General features: G+C 39.0%; 1 protein-coding gene across 16 annotated transcripts in view; it reads right to left on the reverse strand.

The window, feature by feature from the left end:
- LOC131248856 (probable inactive protein kinase At3g63330) overlaps nt 1-20,798 on the reverse strand; it is a 170,547-nt gene that overhangs the window by 142,214 nt on the left and 7,535 nt on the right. For 14 of the 16 annotated variants that reach the window (XR_009172502.1, XR_009172505.1, XR_009172504.1 and 11 more), the window contains exons 2-7: nt 18,849-19,107; nt 17,460-17,565; nt 17,206-17,347; nt 16,716-16,980; nt 4,380-4,771; nt 3,415-3,491 (exon numbers count right to left, since the gene is read on the reverse strand). Coding sequence is in view for 12 of the 16 variants with exons in the window: in XM_058249338.1 (XP_058105321.1) it covers nt 3,415-3,491; nt 4,380-4,771; nt 16,716-16,980; nt 17,206-17,347; nt 17,460-17,565; nt 18,849-19,107 (1,241 nt within the window). In the remaining 4 variants the exon portion in view is untranslated. The remainder of the gene's footprint in view (nt 1-3,414; nt 3,492-4,379; nt 4,772-16,715; nt 16,981-17,205; nt 17,348-17,459; nt 17,566-18,848; nt 19,108-20,798) is intronic. The other 2 variants (XM_058249334.1, XM_058249342.1) reach the window with 2 other exon arrangements.

Consider the following 20,798-nt stretch of genomic DNA (forward strand, 5'->3'; position numbering starts at 1 on the left):
TCCAATCCCAATTACTACGGATTTGTCTAATGGTCAAAAATCCAACCATTGGAAGGAGGGTGTTAACAAGTATAGCTACAGACGATCGGCATTAGGCAATGAACCGGGTGGGTTGGGTGGGGCCCACCATGATGTTTATGTGAAATCCACCCCAACCACTAGATCTATCACCCCATTTTAGGCCCATGGCCCAAAAATCAGCCCATCGCGTGATTCAAGTGGGCCATACCAAGGGAAACAGTTGGCATAGGGATGCCCACCATTGATTTTCTTTTTTCAAGGCTCACCATGATGATTATATGAAATCCACTCCAGCCGTTAGATGCCAAACTAAAATTTAGACCTTGGGAGCAAAAATCAGGCCCATTCATAATTTGGGTGGGCCACACAAAGGGGAATAGCTTGGAGGATGAGCGTTGCCTCATAATAATGTTTCCAATTGTGCATTCCACTTGAAACACAAATGGGGTTGAATTTTGGGCACTAGGCCTAACATGGTTGACATACTTGACGGTCAAGGTGGATTTCACATAAATAAGACAGTGGGCACATGTGAAAATTTTGAGCTTTGCATGTGGTTGACATTCTGACCTTTTTACATCAGCTTCTGCATGAAAATCACGTTGTTTCACATTCAAGAATCAGTGGGCCCCACCATGATGTTTATGTGAAATCCACCACGACCACCGGGTCCTCCGAGCCCATGGCCCAAAAATCAGCTCATTCTGTAATTCAAGTGGGCCACAACAAGGGAAACAATAGGCAAAGGGACACCCACCCCTGATTTTTACATGGCCCTATGTGATGTTTGCGTCAAATCGAATCCGACCATTAGATGGGTCATCCCAAGTTAGGTCTAGGGCCAAAAAATCAGGCTGACTTGTGATTCCGATGGGCCACACCAAAAGGTAATAGTTGGGAGAGACATCCACCCTTGATTTTTTTTCAAGGCCCACATGATTATATGAAATCTCACTCCAACCATTAGATGCCAAACTAAAATTTATGTCCAAGGACAAAGATCAGGCCTAGCTGTAATTTAGGTGGGCCACACAAAGGGAAACAATTTTGAGGGTGGCCTAGTACACTTTTCCAATAATGTGGTCCACCGAAATCATGGATGTGGCTGAATTTTGGGCCCAGGGCGGAAGATGGGGTGACGCTCCTAGCAGTCAGGGTGGATTTCATATAAACATCACGGTAGGCCCGTGTAAGAAGTCATAGGGCCTATTTGGATAACTCCGTAAGTAGCTTCTTTTTTTTTTTTACTTCTGACAACAAATAAGTTACTTTTTTAATAAAAGTCAGTTTGGTAACCACCTTTGTAGAAGTAGCTTACTAGCTCAAATTTATTACCATAGATTTTTTAAAATTGCTTTTTAACTCCCCCTTGTTTTTCTCTTTCTGATATCTACACGTGATGGTCATGGACAATCATTTCAAAGGTAGCCCTGCATGATGGATAGTCCACATCAAAGGTGGGGCTAACACAATGAACGGTCCATATCAAAGGTGGGCCCCACATGATGGACTCACATCAAGGTGGGCCCACATAATGGACAATACACATCTAAGGTCAACCCCTAATGATGATTGGCCCACATTCAAGGCGGGCCTCATATGATAGACGACCCACTTCGAAGGTGGGCCCACACGATGGATAGCGCACGTCAAAGGTGGGCTCCACATGATGGGCAATGGACACTGAAGGTGGGCCCCACATGATGGATGATCGACATCAGGGTGGGCCCCACATAATGGATGGTCAACATCAAAGGTCAACCCCTGATGATGAATGGCCCACATCTAAGGTAGGCCCCTGCATGGACATCCCACTTCGAAGGTGGAGTCCACATAATGGATGGTGGACATTAAAGGTGGGCCCACATGATGGACAATTAACATTAATGGTGGGCCCCAGGTGATGGATGACCCAGTTCGAAGATGGAGTCCACACGATGGATGGTCCAAATCAGTGGGCTCCACATGACGGATGGCGGACATTGAAGGTGGGCCCACATGATGGACAATTAACATTAATGGTGGGCCCCCGGTGATGGATGACCCACATCAAGGTAGGCCCCACATAATGGACGGTCCACATTAAAGGTCAACCGCTTGTGAATGGCTTACATCTAAGATGGGCCCCACATGATGGAAGCCCACTTCGAAGTTGGGCCTTGCACGATGGAGAGTCCACATTAAAGGTGGGCCCCGCATAATGGACATCCACATCAAAGGTGGGCTTTACAAGGTGGTTGGTCCATATTAAAGGTAAGCCCCACACGATGGACAATTCACATTGAAGACAGGGCCAAGGTGGGCCTGACATAATGAACAGTCCACATCAAAGGTTGGCCACACATGATAGACTGTGGATACTAAAGTTGGACCCCACATAAATAAGTAAAAACTGGGAGAGACTTTAATGGAAGATATTTTACAAACTTTGGAAGAGAAGAAAGAGAGGAGAAAGAGAGGAGAAAGAGAGACTGAGGGGAGAAAGAGAGACTAATGGAAGAGAAATAAAAATTATTTACGTGATGTTGGAAACTAAACAAACTTTTCTACTTTTTTACTAACAAGTATGCTATTTACCAAACAAACTTATCTGTTGGATAAGTAGAAACCAAGATAAGCAACTTGAGGCACAAGTAGCTTAAGCAAAATGACTAACTATCAAAATGGGCCCGTAGAATCTCATAGGACTCCTGCTTCGAATTCACTCCATCTTCCAAATACCATTTTTGGATTACACCTGATTCCATCTTATACAATGCCAAGCACAACTGAGGATTCCAATTCACATGGATTCCATGGTAATTGTGATTTGGATTCCAATTTATATCAAATACAAGCTGCCAAATGACCCCTTAAATAAAATTCAGTTCTCTCAGAAACATGAAAATAAAAATAATTAAAATAATTAAAAATAATAAAAAGAAGCAATCAGAAAACTCATGTGCAATGCTTTTCTTTCATTAGTTCCTCTAGATGTACATCCATTAGACTGATTCAATGAAATCCCTTTACAATAACGAGGCAAGATTCTGCTTTTCAACATCCATGTTACTCCAGAAATTATTTCTTAAGATAGCACTACCATCAATATTCATTGAAAATCATATACTTGTTGAAAATTTTAGTGGAACAGATTCATGCTCCACATTAACATTGGCGCCATGCGAAAGGCATGGAGCAAGTCTGACTCAATAGGAATTACATACTAGATAGCAGATAGCATGTTATCATCGCCACCTCAATATCAAAATAAATTATGATGCACGGTAAAGAACATAGAAAATTAAGCAAGAATAATTATTTTATATTGCAGGATGTCAATGACAGGGGAACCAAAGCAGGCATCAAGACAAGCACAAATTTAGGGGTGAAATCATCCCTTAAAAGTATTACCAATAATCTCTTGAAAGTTGCCATAGTCTTGTGAACAAATTCCATTGGTATAAGGCCAGAACTGATGGCATCATTAGCTGGGCAGGAAAACAAAACATGACCAAGTTAGCTGATGCCTTCCATAGCTGAAAAATAATGTCATGATCAAGTAAGCCAAAAAAAGAACACCGTTAAAGCACAGATTACAATAAATGAAAAAAAAAATCCATTCAGGAAAATGAACATGGTGCATCTTTTCCTTAAGAATGTAAGCTGCAATGGAACCCCTGCAATGAGCTAGTAAGGCTGAGAAAATATTCTGTATGTAACAGGATACAAGGATTCTGAATGTGTAAATGACAGAGCACCAAACCATGGTATATCAGAATGTTATTGGAAGAAAACCACATAATCAGAGACACAAGGCGGTATTTGGGTGCACCATTCTGTCAAATAGTATTTGAGTTCCAATAGCATTTGACAACTTTGCAGTTGAAAGCAATGCATTTGGTTTGTTTCACTAGCATCTCACAAAATTGCAAGTTGGCTTCATGACTGTTTGGGAAAGTCACCTCAAAATACCATTTAGTTCATAAAACTTTTTCTAGACTTCAATAAAATAAAATAAAACATATTGCCTGTAGAAAAAATATTGTGTGCTCTCATTGTGCACTCAGAATCGGTGTGAACATATCTCCCACGATCCAAGAGTATTGGTGGCGATAAAGAAAATATTCCAAACTTTTCAGAGTAACCAATTAACAAAGTAGTTATACCTTCATACACAGCTAAACCCACTCCTGTTTCTCCTCACTTCAGGTACAACTACTATTTATTGTGATATTCATGTTTCTGCATTGAGGCACTTGTATGAACTAATAAAGGGACACTAGCATTTAAAGCATTACAAACCACCTAATAATATGCTAGGATTAGCATATAGAAGCAGAAAAGGATACCATAAAAAGATAGCCGGATTTTCTAACTAGAAACTGGCCAAGAAAGGAAACCTGAATTCATATCAATTAGCTTCTGCATTCCACGAGCTGAAGAATCAACACTTCCATCTAGATCACAACTTTCCCTCAATTGAGTCCTGGAAATATCATCAGATGCCAAGGGAACCACAACAGCAGCAACATTGTCCATGCTGCCTCTCTCAAAAGCAGTATTTACAATGCAATCAGCCAACAATTTTGTGTTGGTACAAAAGGGTTCTGATTTTTCCCTGTCTTGAATGTGTACATCCCATATTAGATCACAGATATCCTGCACGGTCATTTTCTCAAAGACCCCATCAGTTGCAGCCACCAGATAGCTATCATTGCTAGTTAGAGGTTGCCAATCCGTCACCTCTGGTACAGATATAACACCATAACTGCCAACAACAACAACCAAAAAAAAAAAAACGAGTGAGGATAATATGAAACTGGCTAGTTTCATGAAACCAAAAAACTTAAAACTCTACAGGAATTCAAAATCAGAAATCTAAAGAGGCTACTAAAAATAAAAACTGATACTGACACAACAACAGCAACATAACTAGCATTCATGTGAAGGGGTTACGTGTGAGGTATTAATGGGAATATTGTTGGCAGGTTATTGGAAAGACATTTTCAATTTTTCACCAATCGATCCTAACCAGCGAGAACTTCGGTAAATACTTTAGTATATGGCCTCCCCAATATGGCATTCTTCCATGTTTCAATTAAAATGTAAGGCTCACATCAGTATCAAATTTAATAACATTCTGTGGGCTATAACTAGGTCATTTGTGTGTAATGGGACAGCAGTTTTCAATTGGGAAGTTTTCTGACCATTACTTTCTAGCATAGCCTGGCGAAGTTTTTCTTCTTTGGAAGTGTAGAATTGCATGGTCTAGAACAAGGAGGAGAGTTTTGGAAGAGAGGTGTTAGGAGAGATTAACCCTCTCACATCTAATATCACTTTATGATGAAACCCTAAGCGTAAAGATAAGTGTCCTGACGGACTACCAAAGGAAAAGTACACACATTATACCCACTACTCTATTACATACAAGTAGGTACGTATACACGCACACAATCTCCTACACTCCCCTCAAGTTGAAGCATAGATGTCAAACATGCCCAGCTTGCACAAAATCATCTGAACTTTAGAAGAACATATGGCCTTGGTGCGAATAATAATTGATTCAACGTTCTCAAGGAGGCAGTCATGGAGGAACTGGTCGTCGGTGTTGCCCAATCACGCCAAGCCATTCGAGGTGCGGACTGATACGTCCGACTTTGCTATCGGTGGGGTACTCATGCAAGAGGGGCACCCCATAGCATCACGAGAGCTGTAAGCTAAATGACACCAAGCTCTATGTCCCGGGACCAAAAATATAAATAATGAAACATGAGTAAAGCCTGTAGTGACATAATAGTCCTAATAAGTGGGATTACTTATCATCACAAGGAACAAATGTTCAACTTTATACCTATTACTCATTATAATGATAACTCATTATGCGGGCACTCTTTGGACTTTTCAAACTTGGCGAACTGAAACATCCAAGTAGCTAAAGGAAGGGAAATCCAATGGATCCTGCCTAAGCAAGTAGTTGATAGCCGATTGAGAGCAATCCAGTAGCAGTAAAAGCATAACCTGCGTGAACCAATCCCCACCAGCCTAGCCAATCCCAAAAGTGTTGGATAGTCGAGTGGGCCTGATGATGATATGACGTTTTTGATTGAACACCTCGATAGGTGAGCGGTGGCACCGCATAGTGAACAAAGCCTCCTCATACTAAATTATTGCCATTCTTATAATAATAAAGAAGCAAGACCATAGATTTGATTATTTTCCTTGCACCGGCTCTGACTAGTTAATCAGAGACCGATGCTATTGTCAGGAGTCTGTGGACAAGAACGTTGGGGCTCAATACTCGAGACGATAGAAAATCCTGAAAGGAAGAGGAGATATAATCTCCCCCTGAATCCGAACGCAAGACTTTAACCTTAGTAGCATATCGTGTCTCAACCATAGCACAAAATGATTGAATTCTGCTGAGGCTAAGACTAGAAATTCATATCACCGTAGGCGGGAAAGCTTCCCAAATGTACCCGTCGACTGAGACTCAAGAAGCTCGAGGTAGAGTTTCAGAATCTAAGGGTCCTTCTGAAGGAGGAAGGGTTATCACCCACCTAAAATGGCAAGGAGGTACGATTTGACGTTCTCAGTTCCACCCCAGTCCTCTCGCATTAGCTATCTCATTGACCGCGCATTCGGATTACATAGTAGTTGGGAAGAAAAATTCCCATGTACAAAGTAACAGCTTCAATATGTTTTTTTCTTACATGAAAAGCGGGATTAGATGCAATATGAATTGCTAATTGATTGTCACAATGCAACAAAACTGGAGTGGTAAATTTGATTCTCATCTCCTAAAGATGGGATCTAAGCGATGCAGATGCATCTCCACACTAGTGTAGGATGGCTCACGAGGTGGGGCTTGTGAGATGCAGGATGGCCACGAGGTGGGTCTCACAGTGGGACCCGTGAGATGCAGGGTAGCCCATGGGGACGTCTCGATTGGGTTGCCTGGAAGGGCTAGGCTAAAGGGATATTATGGTGTTTCCCCAACAGCTCTGGAGCTTTTAGTGCATTGGCCAGTACTCCCTTACCATCAAGTGGTATTAGAGCAAGAGCCTAGTGTTCGAGTCTCCTCACCAGTGTGGGTGGATGATGCAAGAGCATCTTGGTGTGAACTCCCAAGGATGTTTTGCATATCCACGCTGGGGTGGGATGGCCCATATGGCGGGGCCAGTGTGATACAGGATTGGCCACAGAATGGTGGACCCCACTATGGAACCATGCAGACTTGAAGACCCATGTGATGCAGGGGTTGCCCACGGGGAGGTCTCACCTGGCTTTGCCTGGAAGGGCCCAAGATAAAGGGGATAAATCAGAGCTTCCCCAACAATTCTGGAGCTTTTGGTGCATTGGTTGATACTCCCTCCATCACTAAGTCACATGATTTCATGTGTGCCCTGTGCCACAACGATATTCTGCCTCCAAAGATGAGCGAGCGACAATGCTTTGCTTCATGGTTTTCATAGAGATGACATTACCTCCCACAAACATAGAATAGTCAATCATTGACTTTATATCATTAGAAGACACATAGGAGACCTTGCACAAAGTAGCATTCATATAACGATGGATTTTGTAAACTACTTTACGATGGTGAGAACAAGAAGACTGAATAAGCTTCCTTATAGCTATAGTTGCACAAAGCATGAAGCGAAGCGGCAATAGATTTGGGTGCAGGAGAGGGGAGGCACCATTTTTAAAATGTTAGCAAGTATAAAATAGCTAAGAAGCGAGAGCAGGAGCGAAAGTGCGAAGCATGAACCAAAGTGGGAGCGGCACCTTAATAGAAGGATCATGCACCTGAGCTTATATCACTCATAGTAATGTTCAATCGAAGCTATTGTCAAATAAATCAACTTTCCCACAAACGCCAATACATGTGAAGATCTTTGAGCGCATCCAATGCCTTGTTATGAAGACAATGATTTTACTTCCATAGGGGTCTCCACAGGTCGTGCACCAAACATCCCGATTTCATGAAGAAGATCCAAGGAATATTTCCATTTAGAGATGAAAACTCCTTTCTTAGACCAGTTGGCACAATATCAAGAAAATATTTCAATAGAACCAAGTCTATAGTATTGAAAGTGTCAGCTTATAAAGTTGTCCTCAATGATAGACTTGAATCATACAGCTAGAAAGCTGGGAAATCAAATAGAAAAGGAGTCGCCACCAATTCCTTTCAAACAAAAAACTGTTTGTGGTAAATTGCGACCAAAATACAGAAAATATACTCTAATTTATCTATTAAAAAAATTTGAGATTCTAGGTAGAGCCTTAGTTGCAGAGAAGGAAGCATGATTAAGGTTTTATATATCGTTATCCTTATATGTTTCACACCCTTTGGGAACAGAAACATGTATCAATGTTGTCGATAATATTGCAGATACTAGGGAATGTATCGTTATCCAAGGGAAACATTGGAAAACATTAGGAAAATGGAAGAATTTTTCAATGATACTCCAGGAGATATTAAAGACACATATTTACACACTTAGGACTCAAAACATGAAAGATAACAACTATACATAATAGATTTCCATTGTATAGGGGACCGACCAAACTATGCATTATCAGACAAAATTATTTAATTAATAAGTGTCAACTTTTAAGAAATAACGTGATAATTCAGCACATATAATGCACTAATTTAAAACACCCCTAAGTAGATCATCATCATCTAAGCCCTATCCCAATTAATTGGGGTTGGGTACATAAATCTTGTTCCAGCTTTCCACTCTACCAAGGGCCATAACTTTGGTTAGACAATAGGTCATCAAGTTTTTCCCCACTACCTCCACTTAGGACTCAAAACACTACAAAAAAGAACTATATAAATACATAATATGTTTCCATTCAGGGGACCAAACTATGCACCATCGAACAAAATTATTTAATCAATAAATGTGCCATTTTTTAAGAAATAATGTAATAATTCAGAACATATAAATGCATTAATTTAAAACAACCCTCAGTAGATTGTCATCATCATCACTGATTGTTGCAGTATCAATCAGTGCTTACTGTATCGATATCGCGTTACATATCGCACCCTTAGGATATGGATACATATCGGTTATCGCATGGGATATATCATTTGTATCAGGGAATTTATTGCACTTTTTGGAAAACATAGGAAAACATTGGGAAATTGGTAGAATTTTTTAGTGCAACTTCAGGTATTGTTAGAAAGGGCATTAATAAACAATTTTAAATCATAACATCACAAAAAACAAGTGCACTATTTGGGAGAAATTGTGGAATTTTTTATTTTTCCCCAATTTCCTCCAAATTAGACCACCTAACCTCAAATCTCGAAATCGAATGTTCAAATCATTGATTTCGCATACGAAACATGATGAATCAAGCATTTCTAACCTTTTAGTACTGATTTGATATGATTTAAACAAAACAAAATGGATCAAAATGCAAAAATACTCGCTGAATTGAAACCAGCCCCAAATCCGCTTTGATCTTGATTCCAGCTTGAAATCTTTGTTTTTCTCCCAAAAGATTCAAGAGGATGGATTTTGATCCATCCTAGAGGTGTTTAGAAGAGGGAATAAATCAGGAAAAAGACAAGAAATGGAGGATTTTTTGCATTTTCTCTAAACACAATCGTGGTTCCTTGACGGTATCGACGATATCTGTCAATAGTGACATTTATCATCAATACATTGGAAAAAAAAAAATTTCAAAAGGGACTGTAACGATATCTTGCAATATATTGTGACATCTGCGATATCGCACAACATCGCCCGATACATTGTGATACATTAAGCAATACCGGGGATTTTTTATACTCCATGGGGATTTGTATCCTTGAGCTGCGATACCGATAATATCAACTGAGATGATCAATATGGCAAACACTGGTATCAATAACATTGCCCGATACTATCAATATCGCAGCTCACCGATACGAAAATTGCCCTTAGTTGTGATTCTTCCCAATATCGGGTGATATATCACAGATACATTGTGATATTTTTGTATTTATCACAGTTATAAACTTTTAAGTATCAACGATACAGTCGATATGTATCATCAATACCTTTCCAGCGTCAGCCCTGTTGAAAATTCTTAAGAAAAAAAAAAAATCCCTAAAATCACTATTTCTCTGAAATTTTTTATTTCAATTCCTAAGCTGATTTCGACCCCTCTTCAATTGTTTGGAGAGAAGGGGATTTGGGTGTGGAAATTGAGATTTGAGACCAGGTGGGCCAGAAATGAAATTGATGAGTTCTTCTCAAATTTAAACAGTTTTTCTGCTTTAAATCACTTAGAATCAACATAACAAAGATGATAATCTATGATTTTGCATCTCTTGCATACTCAAACATGGATTCCAATCTCCGAATTTTGGGGAAATTGGAAAAAAAATCCACAATTTCCCCCATTTTACCTGTTTAACTTGCAATTAGTTGGAAAAGATACATCAGAATGGTTGGAGGTTGATCTACAAATCGACAGAAATTTTGGAATTTAGAAAAAAAAAAAAAAAAAAGTTTTGTTTTTAATTAAAATTTATCAAAAATAATAATAATAATAATAATATTTTAAAAAAAATCAACCAATCAGATGTTTTTTAGCCTTAATATTTATGTATTTACAAGTGATGGTTAACATTCATCACTTTTCTTAGAGTAACATGCCACTTTATTAGAAAGAGCCGAAGCGCAAAAAATACAACCCAAAAAAGGGGGAAAAGTTCAATCTTGTAAAGATGAAATAAAAGAAGCCCATTCTATTGCAAGCCTTTTAACTCTAAAGATGATTTCATCAACATTGGTCAACTCATTAGAGAAGCGACGCGACTTAACCACACAATTCTATCCCCCTCTTCTTTGATTAGCATTTGAGAGTGAAGACGATCGAGAAGCCTCACGAACTCTTTAATTTATCGTAAAGCATATCCTTTTGACCAGGTGGAGTCCACACAACTTCAGATCCAACAATATCGTAACACTTAGAGACCATCATATCTTTTCCCACCATTAGACGAGCCATTCTAGGGAAGGCATTTCGAAGAGGAGTCTCCCCAACCCACACATCCTCCTAGAATCTGATTCTCCCCATCACCAACCACAAAACCAATTCCTTCACTAAAACTAACCTTGAGCCTGAGACATTCTATTCCCTTCCACACCAAAGACGCTTTGTAGAGAGAAGAGATAAAAGAGCCAAATTGACCACCTTGAAACATGCACCCCCTTCTGAGGTAGGTTTACAAACCTCCTTCCAAGCCATGAGAGGAAATCTATCTTTCCTCCGATCCTTGCCCAAAAGTCCCGTCTCCTCCTTCCAAGCTTATCAATCACCGACTTCAGACAACAGAACGAGGACATATAATACAGCAAGAGACTCAACATAACTACTTTAATGAGAGTGATTTGCCCACCGAGAGATATGCAAACCTTTCAACTTAGACAAATTCCTGTCAAACCCTTCCACTACTACATCCCACAAATGCTTTGTCGGCTTCCCAATGCAAAGGGGGAGACCAAGTAGGAAGAGGGAAAGGTTACCGCTTTATAACCAAAAATCCATACCATTCCTCCAACCTCTTCCTTAGATGTACCCTAGCATTTCGCTTTTGGCAATGTTAACTTTAATGCATGAGACCTTACTTTGGAACATAGAATAATCATCATTGGCTTATCTACTATCCCACCATCTGCTTCACAAAATAACAGAGTATCATCTACAAACTGAAGATGCAAAATGCTAGGAGAAAATTGGAGAAAATCCAAAATTTTCACCTATTTAACTTGCAATTAGAGTGTGGAAAAAACATATTGGAGTGGTTGAAGGCTAATCTATAGATTGACGTAACTTATTAAAAAAAAAAATTATTTTCAATTAAAATACATCAGAAAACAACTAAAAATATTCTTTAAAAAAAATAAATTAATTAGCCATTTTTTAGGCCCAATATTTATGTATTTAGTATATTGAATGTGCTAAAATTCTTTTTGCCTAATGTGCGATTTATAAATTATATAAACTAATTTTTAATACAGTTGCATCACTTATGTCAAACAACGCATAGTTTAGGACCCTATACAAAGGTAACTTATTATGTGTACGTATTTTTTGTGATCTTTTGAGTTCTAAGTGTGAAATGATGTCTTTGTCAACATCCATGAAGTTTCATTAAAAAACTCAACCAATTTCCCAATGTTTCAAACAAACAACAATATGTTACACAATACAAGCGATATTTCCCATGTGATGCCCGATATGTTTCGTGTCCCAAGGGTGTGAGCGTGATACACCATACACGCATCGATATTGATACTGAAAACATTGATCACCATCATCCAAACCTTATCCCAACTAAGAACTACGTCGTCAGTCATCAAGTCTTTTCTTACTACCTCCACTCAACCCACATCCATGTGGGACTTCCCCTGGCCCTTTTAGAGCTTTCAACTTGTACCAAATCACTCCCAACCGGCACAATCTTAGAATCCATTGCACCTAACCAAACCATCTAAACCTACTTTACCTCATCTTATTACATGCCTATTGGTGTTACTCCAAAGTTCCCTCAAATGCATTCATTTCTAATTATATTCCCCCCTCGTCTTGCGACCAGTGTTTTAAATATCGACAATATCGGCCGATATATCTTGTATCCCACCTATGCGATACGAAATGCATAAGTAGTGCCGATATATCCCACATATTCGATCCGGTGAGCATTTTCGATTTTTGATCTATTTTTTTGCTATAAATCATGTTAAATCAATATCAAATGGTTACAAATCTATGATTCTTCATGTTTTCTATGAAAAATCATGGATTTGGAGCTTCGATTTCAAGATTTGGGGGAGATGGGGCAAGTTTCGGAAAATTGAAAAAAATCAAAATTTCTCAACTTCTCCCAAATCAGTTGCAATCTTTGAATCCAACACAAAATCAAACATGTAACTTGATCTAGTGATTCTTCTTTTTCTTTTGAATGTATTGCTTGTATTTCCATACATGTTTTCTTATGTTTATAAATTATATGAATAGGCTTTAAATATACTTACATCAGTTCAGTTGGACAATGCATGTATTAGGACCCCATACAAAGGAAACCCCTATTACGTGCACTTTTTTTGTAATGTCTTGATTTATAAGTGTGTATTGATGTCCTTTTCAACAATCCTTGAAGTTTCCTTGAAAAAATCGACCAATTTCCCAATGTTCCCATGTTTCCCAACAACAGAGATACATTACACGATACAACCGATATATATCCATATCCCAAGGGTGCGATACATTACACAATAACGATATTTAAAACATTGCTTGCGACTCACCCATCTCAACATCCTCATGTTAGCTATGCTCATCCTATGAACATGTTGTTCCTTAACTACCCAACATTGTCCCATAAAGCACGGCTGGGCTTATAGGTATCCAATAAAATTTCCCTTTCAATTTGAGTGGTACACAACGATCACATAAAACGCCAAAGGCACATCTCCATTTCTTCCACCCAACTTGAATTCTAAAGAGTGACATCTTTCTCAACCTCTCAACTCTCATGAATTATCAACCCAATATCTAAAGTGATCATTTTGGAAAACTTCTTGGTCAACAATCTTAAAGAATTCCTCGTTTACACTCCTATTATTACTAAAATTACACTCCATATATTCTAGTTTAGTCCAACTAAGTCTAAATCCTTTAGATTCAAAAGCACCCATCCATAAATCTAGCTATGTTTACACCCTCCTCCGTCTTCTCGATCAAACCTATGGCATCTGCAAACAACCTACACCTCTTCTTGCAAAAGCTTCGTTAACTCGTCCATAACTAATGCCAAAGGTATGGGCTTAATGCCAACCCTTCGTGCAAGCCTACAATAATTGGGAACTAATTTCTCAACTAGTGGTCCTCATGTTTGTTACCTCTCCTCCATACATATCCTTAACTATAGCAATATATCCTTGTAGGAACCTGTGTGTGAGCCTGTTGGGCCTTTGCTCGTTGGTTATTTCTTTTTCCTCTTTTGCTCTCTTTCGTGCTAAGGGCATATTGTAATTCTAGTATGGGTTGGATGTCTAGCCGCCCCCCACCTCTCTCGAGTTTGGTTTGAGAGTTGTCACTATCCCTTATGGCTGCTTCAGATTTTGTGATGGGTTGTTGATTGTTGGGTTGCTACTTTTTAGGTTTTGATCATATTTTCGAAGTGTTTTTTTCTACGAGTTTTCTCAAAAAACTAGTTGCAACATATGGGTTTGCTAAATATCCAGGCTTGGATGGATTTTCTTCAAGGTTTCTTCTAGTTTTCTCAGAAATTGGTTTGCATCGGCTAGGGTTTGCTAAAATTTCCTGTTAGGGCAGAGCTTTTGGGTTCTTTTCGCCCTAACTGTGGTAAAAATGGACATATTGTTTTAGGTCCTCCATGGTCGACTTCAAAGCCGAGCAACAAATTTTGCAGCTTTAGATGGCAAGAATTCTCAAACTATTGTTGGGGACACGATACCTTATGCAACTTCACATGTTATTCCATCAGTTGGTAATGTGGTCCCTCAAAAAGCGAGTATGATGCCTTGTTACGGGATGCCGCTCAAAATAAGGTCTCCTCGTCTATTTCTTGGGCTCATACAGGTAGTACTATCACTTCTTTTGATACTACTTCTGCATCAAGTCCTTAGGTAATTGATTTGGAGGCTACTGATCATATGGCAGGTACATCTGTTTCTTTTTTTTTCATTTACTCCAAATCTAAATTTAGGTCGTGTGAAATTAGCATGTGGTACCCTAATACTTATTAGGAGAAAAGTTATTGTTTCTGTTTCTCCGTCATTCTTCTTGTCCTCTATTATTGGTTCTTAATATTGCATCTAATTTGTTATATGTTAGTCCAATTACAAAATACCTAAATTGTAGTGTGACATTTTATCATGCTCATTGTATCTTTCATGATTTAAAGACAAACGAATTGCTTGGTGGTGGATATGAGAAGGATGGAATATACGTTCTTTATTTAAATACTTCAAGTGAGATAGTGATTGCCCAAGTGTTAAGAAGGAAGACCTTTATATTTGGTATTGTTGGTTTAGTCATCCCTCTAGTCTAGTCTTACAATATTTGCTACCACTTACCTCAGTCAGTCGAGTCTAGTGATGTCAAGAACTTGCACTATGAAGCTTATGTTTTAGCCAAACATCATAGGTCTATTTATGCACTTGTGGAAAGAAAGTCCAGTACAATTTTTTCTTTAGTTCATTTTGATGTATGGTGTCCAATTCCTATTGCTTCTAATAGATTTAAATATTGTCTCGTTTATTAATGATGCTTCTTGTATGACGTGGGTTTATTTAATGAAAGAATAGAGATAAGGTCAACTTCATTTCAAAGTGTTTCTTAGTTGAGTTAAAAACCAATTTAATATGAACAGTGGTACTCTTCACACAGATAACACAAAGGAATATCTTCCCCATACTATGATATCTTATCTTCAGGAGCACGGTATTAATTCTCAAACCACTTGTGCTTCTACTCCACAACAAAATGGAATTGTTGAAAGAAAGAATAGACATCTTCTAGAAGTTTCATGTGCTCTTTGATTTCTCATAATGTGCAGATTTTGAAAACAAGGTGGCGGGCCTTTGATTTCTCATAATGTTATTGCTTGGGCCTCTAGAAGAATCTTGCCCTTGCAAGAGCTCAATTTTGAATGAATTAAGGTTAGGTTATTGCTCCTCAAAAAGATAATTGAATGAATTACTGTCAAATGGTATTGCAAACTCTTAAAAAACAAGGGGTTCATGAATCTTCTCTCTGCATTGGAGATTCTTGTCCAATGCCTTGATGATTTAGTTTCTTTGTTGCCCTTTCCAAGCCTTCAATAAAATTGTTACCAAAAAGATACAAACTACAAGAATAGAAAAGAATCAAATAAATAATGTGAAATGATTGTACGGTCCCTAAAAACGGTAGTAGGCCCCACACGATCCAGTATCAAGTATCAACTATCAAGGCCACATAAGTCATCTTGGTTAGTGTAGTCCCATCCCATTGCTAAAGAAAAGCCTTCTTACCTTTCCGTTCATTCAGAGCAACACTTATGACTATCATCACATTCACCTCTTACTTTGAAGCTCTGGAAGTTCTAGCCTGTTTTCTTGCATTGCCCAATGAACTAAGAGCATTATTGTGGATTCTTTGATACCAGGAAAACTTGAACTAATCTGGACTATGGACCCTTAAAGCAAAGTACTTTCCAAAGGCCATAGCATGTCATGTGGCCAAGGGCTCTTTATGGGCTGGATGAACTATCATTTACCAACTAACAGCAGAGAATATTCTATGGTGAGAAAAGGGAGAGAAACAAAATCAAAACTTGTTTATGTAAGTTAAAACCACAAAAACCACGATAGTTTGAAAGGCTATAACCAATTAACCATACACCCCACAAGATGAACTATCATTTACCAACTAACAGCAGAGAATATTCTATGGTGAGAAAAGGGAGAGAAACAAAATCAAAACTTGTTTATGTAAGTTAAAACCACAAAAACCGCGATAGTTTGAAAGGCTATAACCAATTAACCATACACCCCACAAGAGGTAATAGTGACCTCATGAAAACAATGACAGAATAGGTCAAACATGTTTACTTATTATCACGATACTGGTAGCAAGAGTCAAAAGAGGCAAATAAAAGGTATCAACTGATATCTTTGGAGCCAAAGCATCACCTTTTAAAGGACACGTCACCAATGGCTCGAGATATAGCCAGCTCACCATTGACTCGAGGCACACCACCCCACTCTATAACATAACCACCAGCAGCTTCCACTCGAGTTCGTTCATCATCTCTATCTGGGTGATGATCTTTTGTCAGTTCCTTAGCACAAAAGTATGTCGATCCTTTGGAGGCTACTAACTTGATATTCTCATGTTCTTTCGCAGGAAATATAGCATCATGATGTCTTTTCCGTCCATACAACTTTGAGAGAGTACCTGCAATGTACAGTACAAATTATAGAACCATTCTACTTCATGAAATCTGAGTACTATAGTGATGTGAGTGCAAAGATACTGTCAATTCAGTTGTAATCCCTGCAAGAAAACGCAACAGCATGCCAACATTGTAGCAGAACCGTCTTTAGAAGACAACAATTATCTAACCTCCTGCATTGTAGCATGTTAAAAGACTGAGGAAGTGAATTAGTAGAAGATTTGAACCTTTAAGTTCATGAGGGGAGCGAAAACATTTTGAGCACAAAAGAGCTTTTGAATCTCCAATATTGGCAACTAAAATTTGATCATCAGCTATCAGAACAATGGTGGCTGTAGAACCTGATTCAAGGTTATATTTGTAAGCTTCCTGCACGTATTTCAAGGACAGAAAAAATAAAAATGTAAGTACCAGGGAGCACGAGATGTGGTCTTACAAAACAAAAACATGTAGGCATACCAGCAAAAGAAGCAGTACTCACCTTAGAAAACGTTGCATCAATATCACGGATTGTTCTCAACAATGATTCCTTTAAGATTTCCATGTGAAACGACCCATCAAAAATCCTGGGCAATGTCAACTTGAACCTGTGGTTGCCATAACGCTGATGTTACTGCAATGGTAAACATTTGAAGGAAAATAGGACTACAAATATCGGTCTCTAAACTCTAATGACCATGCTATTACAGACACCTGCATTACCCAGACAATTCAAAGACATGTCATATCCGTGTCTGACATGCATTGAATAGTGGCACTGCTAGAGCAGTGTGTCACCACCTGCACAATTTGGACCTTAGAAATATTTAACAATTATATCAGGCAACAAATAACATCATCATTGCCTTATCCCCGCTATTTGGGGTCGGCTATCATACTAAATAACAGTAGCAGTAAATTATGGTTCATGAATTTGAAGCTTTTGATTAACCAGTTGTTCTCTATTAAATAGAAGAAATGAGAAGATTCATGGTAGTTTGCATATCTACCATCATGGCACACATGAGAGAGATCCAAGCTGTCATCAGGAAAACCCCAATATGTGGCTTGGCCCAAAAAATAAGGTCAAAACACTTACCAAGTGGGAGCAAACTTTTTTTTTTCTTTCTTTTTTTTTTCTTTTTTTTTTTTTTTTTTTTTTTTTTTGAGAGAGAGAGAGAGAGAACAAAAACTTTATTAGAAAGCTTGCAATAGAGAGAAAAGAATACAACCAAAACCAGCTAGCCCAAAACAACTAGCGGCAGCCGACAGGAATAGCATTAACATAAACAGCCCATCTAGAAACCAGGAACTCTACTTTCCTAATAATCTCTTCAACATTGGTTTTCTCATTTCGGAAACAACACCCATTCCTAGCACCCCCCACAAGATGGCCATGATGGTTAATCTCCACAGCTTTACCAGCCTTGCCAACACCGCCCCCATGCCATGCCCACATGAAGTCAATCACCGACTTTGGCATCACTCAAGTCAAGCAATGTTGAAGAAACCCAAAAATTATAGTACTTGGGGCTTCAACTTTTCAAATCTGAATTCCATTGCCACTAATCAAAAATGGCATCTTCATAACAAAGGAATCTTTATAGACAAATTAAGTTGAACCAGTGCCGATATGGCCCTTTATCTGACCATGTCATTCGAAACATCCCATTTTTTCCACTAAGCTACTTCGCTCCCATTTTATGTAACGATGGGGTCATACATTCAATAACCATTTTTTAAAACCATGGTGAGATATCCAACCATGCACAAGCAAGCAGGCACACAGGCATATAGAGGCCTCAACTTAGAGGAGAGAGGTGATAGAGACCTAACTCCAATGGGCATTACACAATTGCAGTATAGAGAAAAGAAAAGAAAAAGTATGTACCTTTCAGGATCCGGATTATGTTGACCACTCTCCTTGTATTGATTGAACACATGAAAAAACACATCTTGTTGTACCCTATATGGCAATCTATCGGCTGATTTCTTCAATGCAACAGAGTATATCCCATCAAGAAGAAAATATATGTGCAGGAGAAAATACTCGAACAGAAGTTTTGATGCCATCTCACTAGCTTCAGCGCCATTATGACCATCAAAAACTGCCACAATACCGACACTGACCTCCTTAACACCCATTCTACCTGCTCCAATACCATAATTCAATACACTGAGAAGCCAAGTATGATCGCTCGCCCTTCTTGTAACAATAAAAAGGGAAAGTGCAGTGTGAAACACTTTTTACATGCTGTTATCAGTGGACTACAATCCTGTACATGTGGAACATGTGTATTCTGAACATTATTGTGCTGTCCCTGTTGTGGATGGGCGACTGTCCAGAAAACACACTAACCAGAGCACATGTGGACTGCAAATCAATGGTCAAAAGAAAATTTGGCAGATAGTTCACATTCAACTGGGAAAAAAAAAGGACTCAAATCGGAGAGCTAGGATTGCCAATTCTTTGATTTTTTATCTATGACTTTGCAATGGCAGATATTGTACCAGTATGCCAATCAGTCATTGACACAGAACAGAAAGATAAAAACAGTGTGTGGTGCAGTACATGCCCATGAGAAAGGGAAGGTACCTTGTCAAAGTATCAAATTTGTCGCTCCATGGATCTCCAATCAGATGCAAACAAATGATAGACCCTGCAAGTGTACGACTCCAGTCCTAACATAACACAGGCATGTCCCAATGCTCCTGTAATACCCCGTACCTTCCGGTACTCGGATGTTACCGTGTAACCTAACTTAGTATAAATACAAACCTAGCTTAAGTAAACATTCACGTGCATTCTAGCCTAACTCCGACCATTGAAAACAATCCCCGTCCATATATCAAGCTATCCACCCGTTAATTTCCAAGATGGATCATCACACCATCAGAGAAATCTACTTAGGGTTTCAACACCTTGATAGACAAAATCAAACCGTCCAATAGTCTCTGATGTCTGGTCAGGCGAAATCCCCACTCAAATGTACTAGGTTGGTTATTCAATTCAAGATTTACTATTAGACTCCGTGTGATCGACCTTAGAACCCTATACCATCAAATAATTCGTTTGTGAAATGATCTGGCTATCAGATCTTCATAGGCCGTGGGATAACCATAAGTTTAGAAAGTGTCACCGATCTAAGAGTTAGATCTGCCTCATCTTTGGCCAGGTCTAAACCCATAGGGCCTCCTAGGTGGTATGGATCTTAGGAAACATCATTTTTGAAGCCTAAATCGTCAAGTCCATTGTTCATCAACTTGAAGATTAAGTTGGGAGTAAAAGTAACAGAGATTTGCAAGAACTCACAATCTGGGCCTTAAATCTCACTACTAACCACAGTGTGGATAGCCCTTGGGCCTTTAGAACCCTTTTGATCGGTGATGATCAAATCTAGAAGAAATCCGACCATCGGATTAGTGGGAATCAATAGTTGACCGTGAGATCACTAGGTATGGCCCACCTGAGCTTTGGATCTGCCTGGTTTTTGGTCAGAGGCCAAGATGGGGACCCCCAAATTGAATGGATTGGAGTGAATTGAAATCAAGGGAAATCCAGCCGTTATTTCATTAGAAAATATTGTTTCATCTTGCAAATTGAGTTGTGGGGCCCACCCGAGCCGTGGATCTTCCTCAACCATGGCCAAGCGTCCTAATTATGCAAGCAGAACCTGATAGATGGCGTGGATTTGATCACACCCTTTGGTGGACCCCATTTTGGGGCAGTGCGTGAGCACAGTTCACATGCACCAACGATACACTAGATTGCACCTCCAGTCAAAGTCGGGCTGACCTGACATTTCCAAACAAAGGAAGGATCTTCCTCCCTTTCTCTCTT

This window comes from Magnolia sinica, chromosome 6 (assembly GCF_029962835.1).
Source record: "Magnolia sinica isolate HGM2019 chromosome 6, MsV1, whole genome shotgun sequence".
Taxonomy (NCBI): Eukaryota; Viridiplantae; Streptophyta; class Magnoliopsida; order Magnoliales; family Magnoliaceae; genus Magnolia; species Magnolia sinica.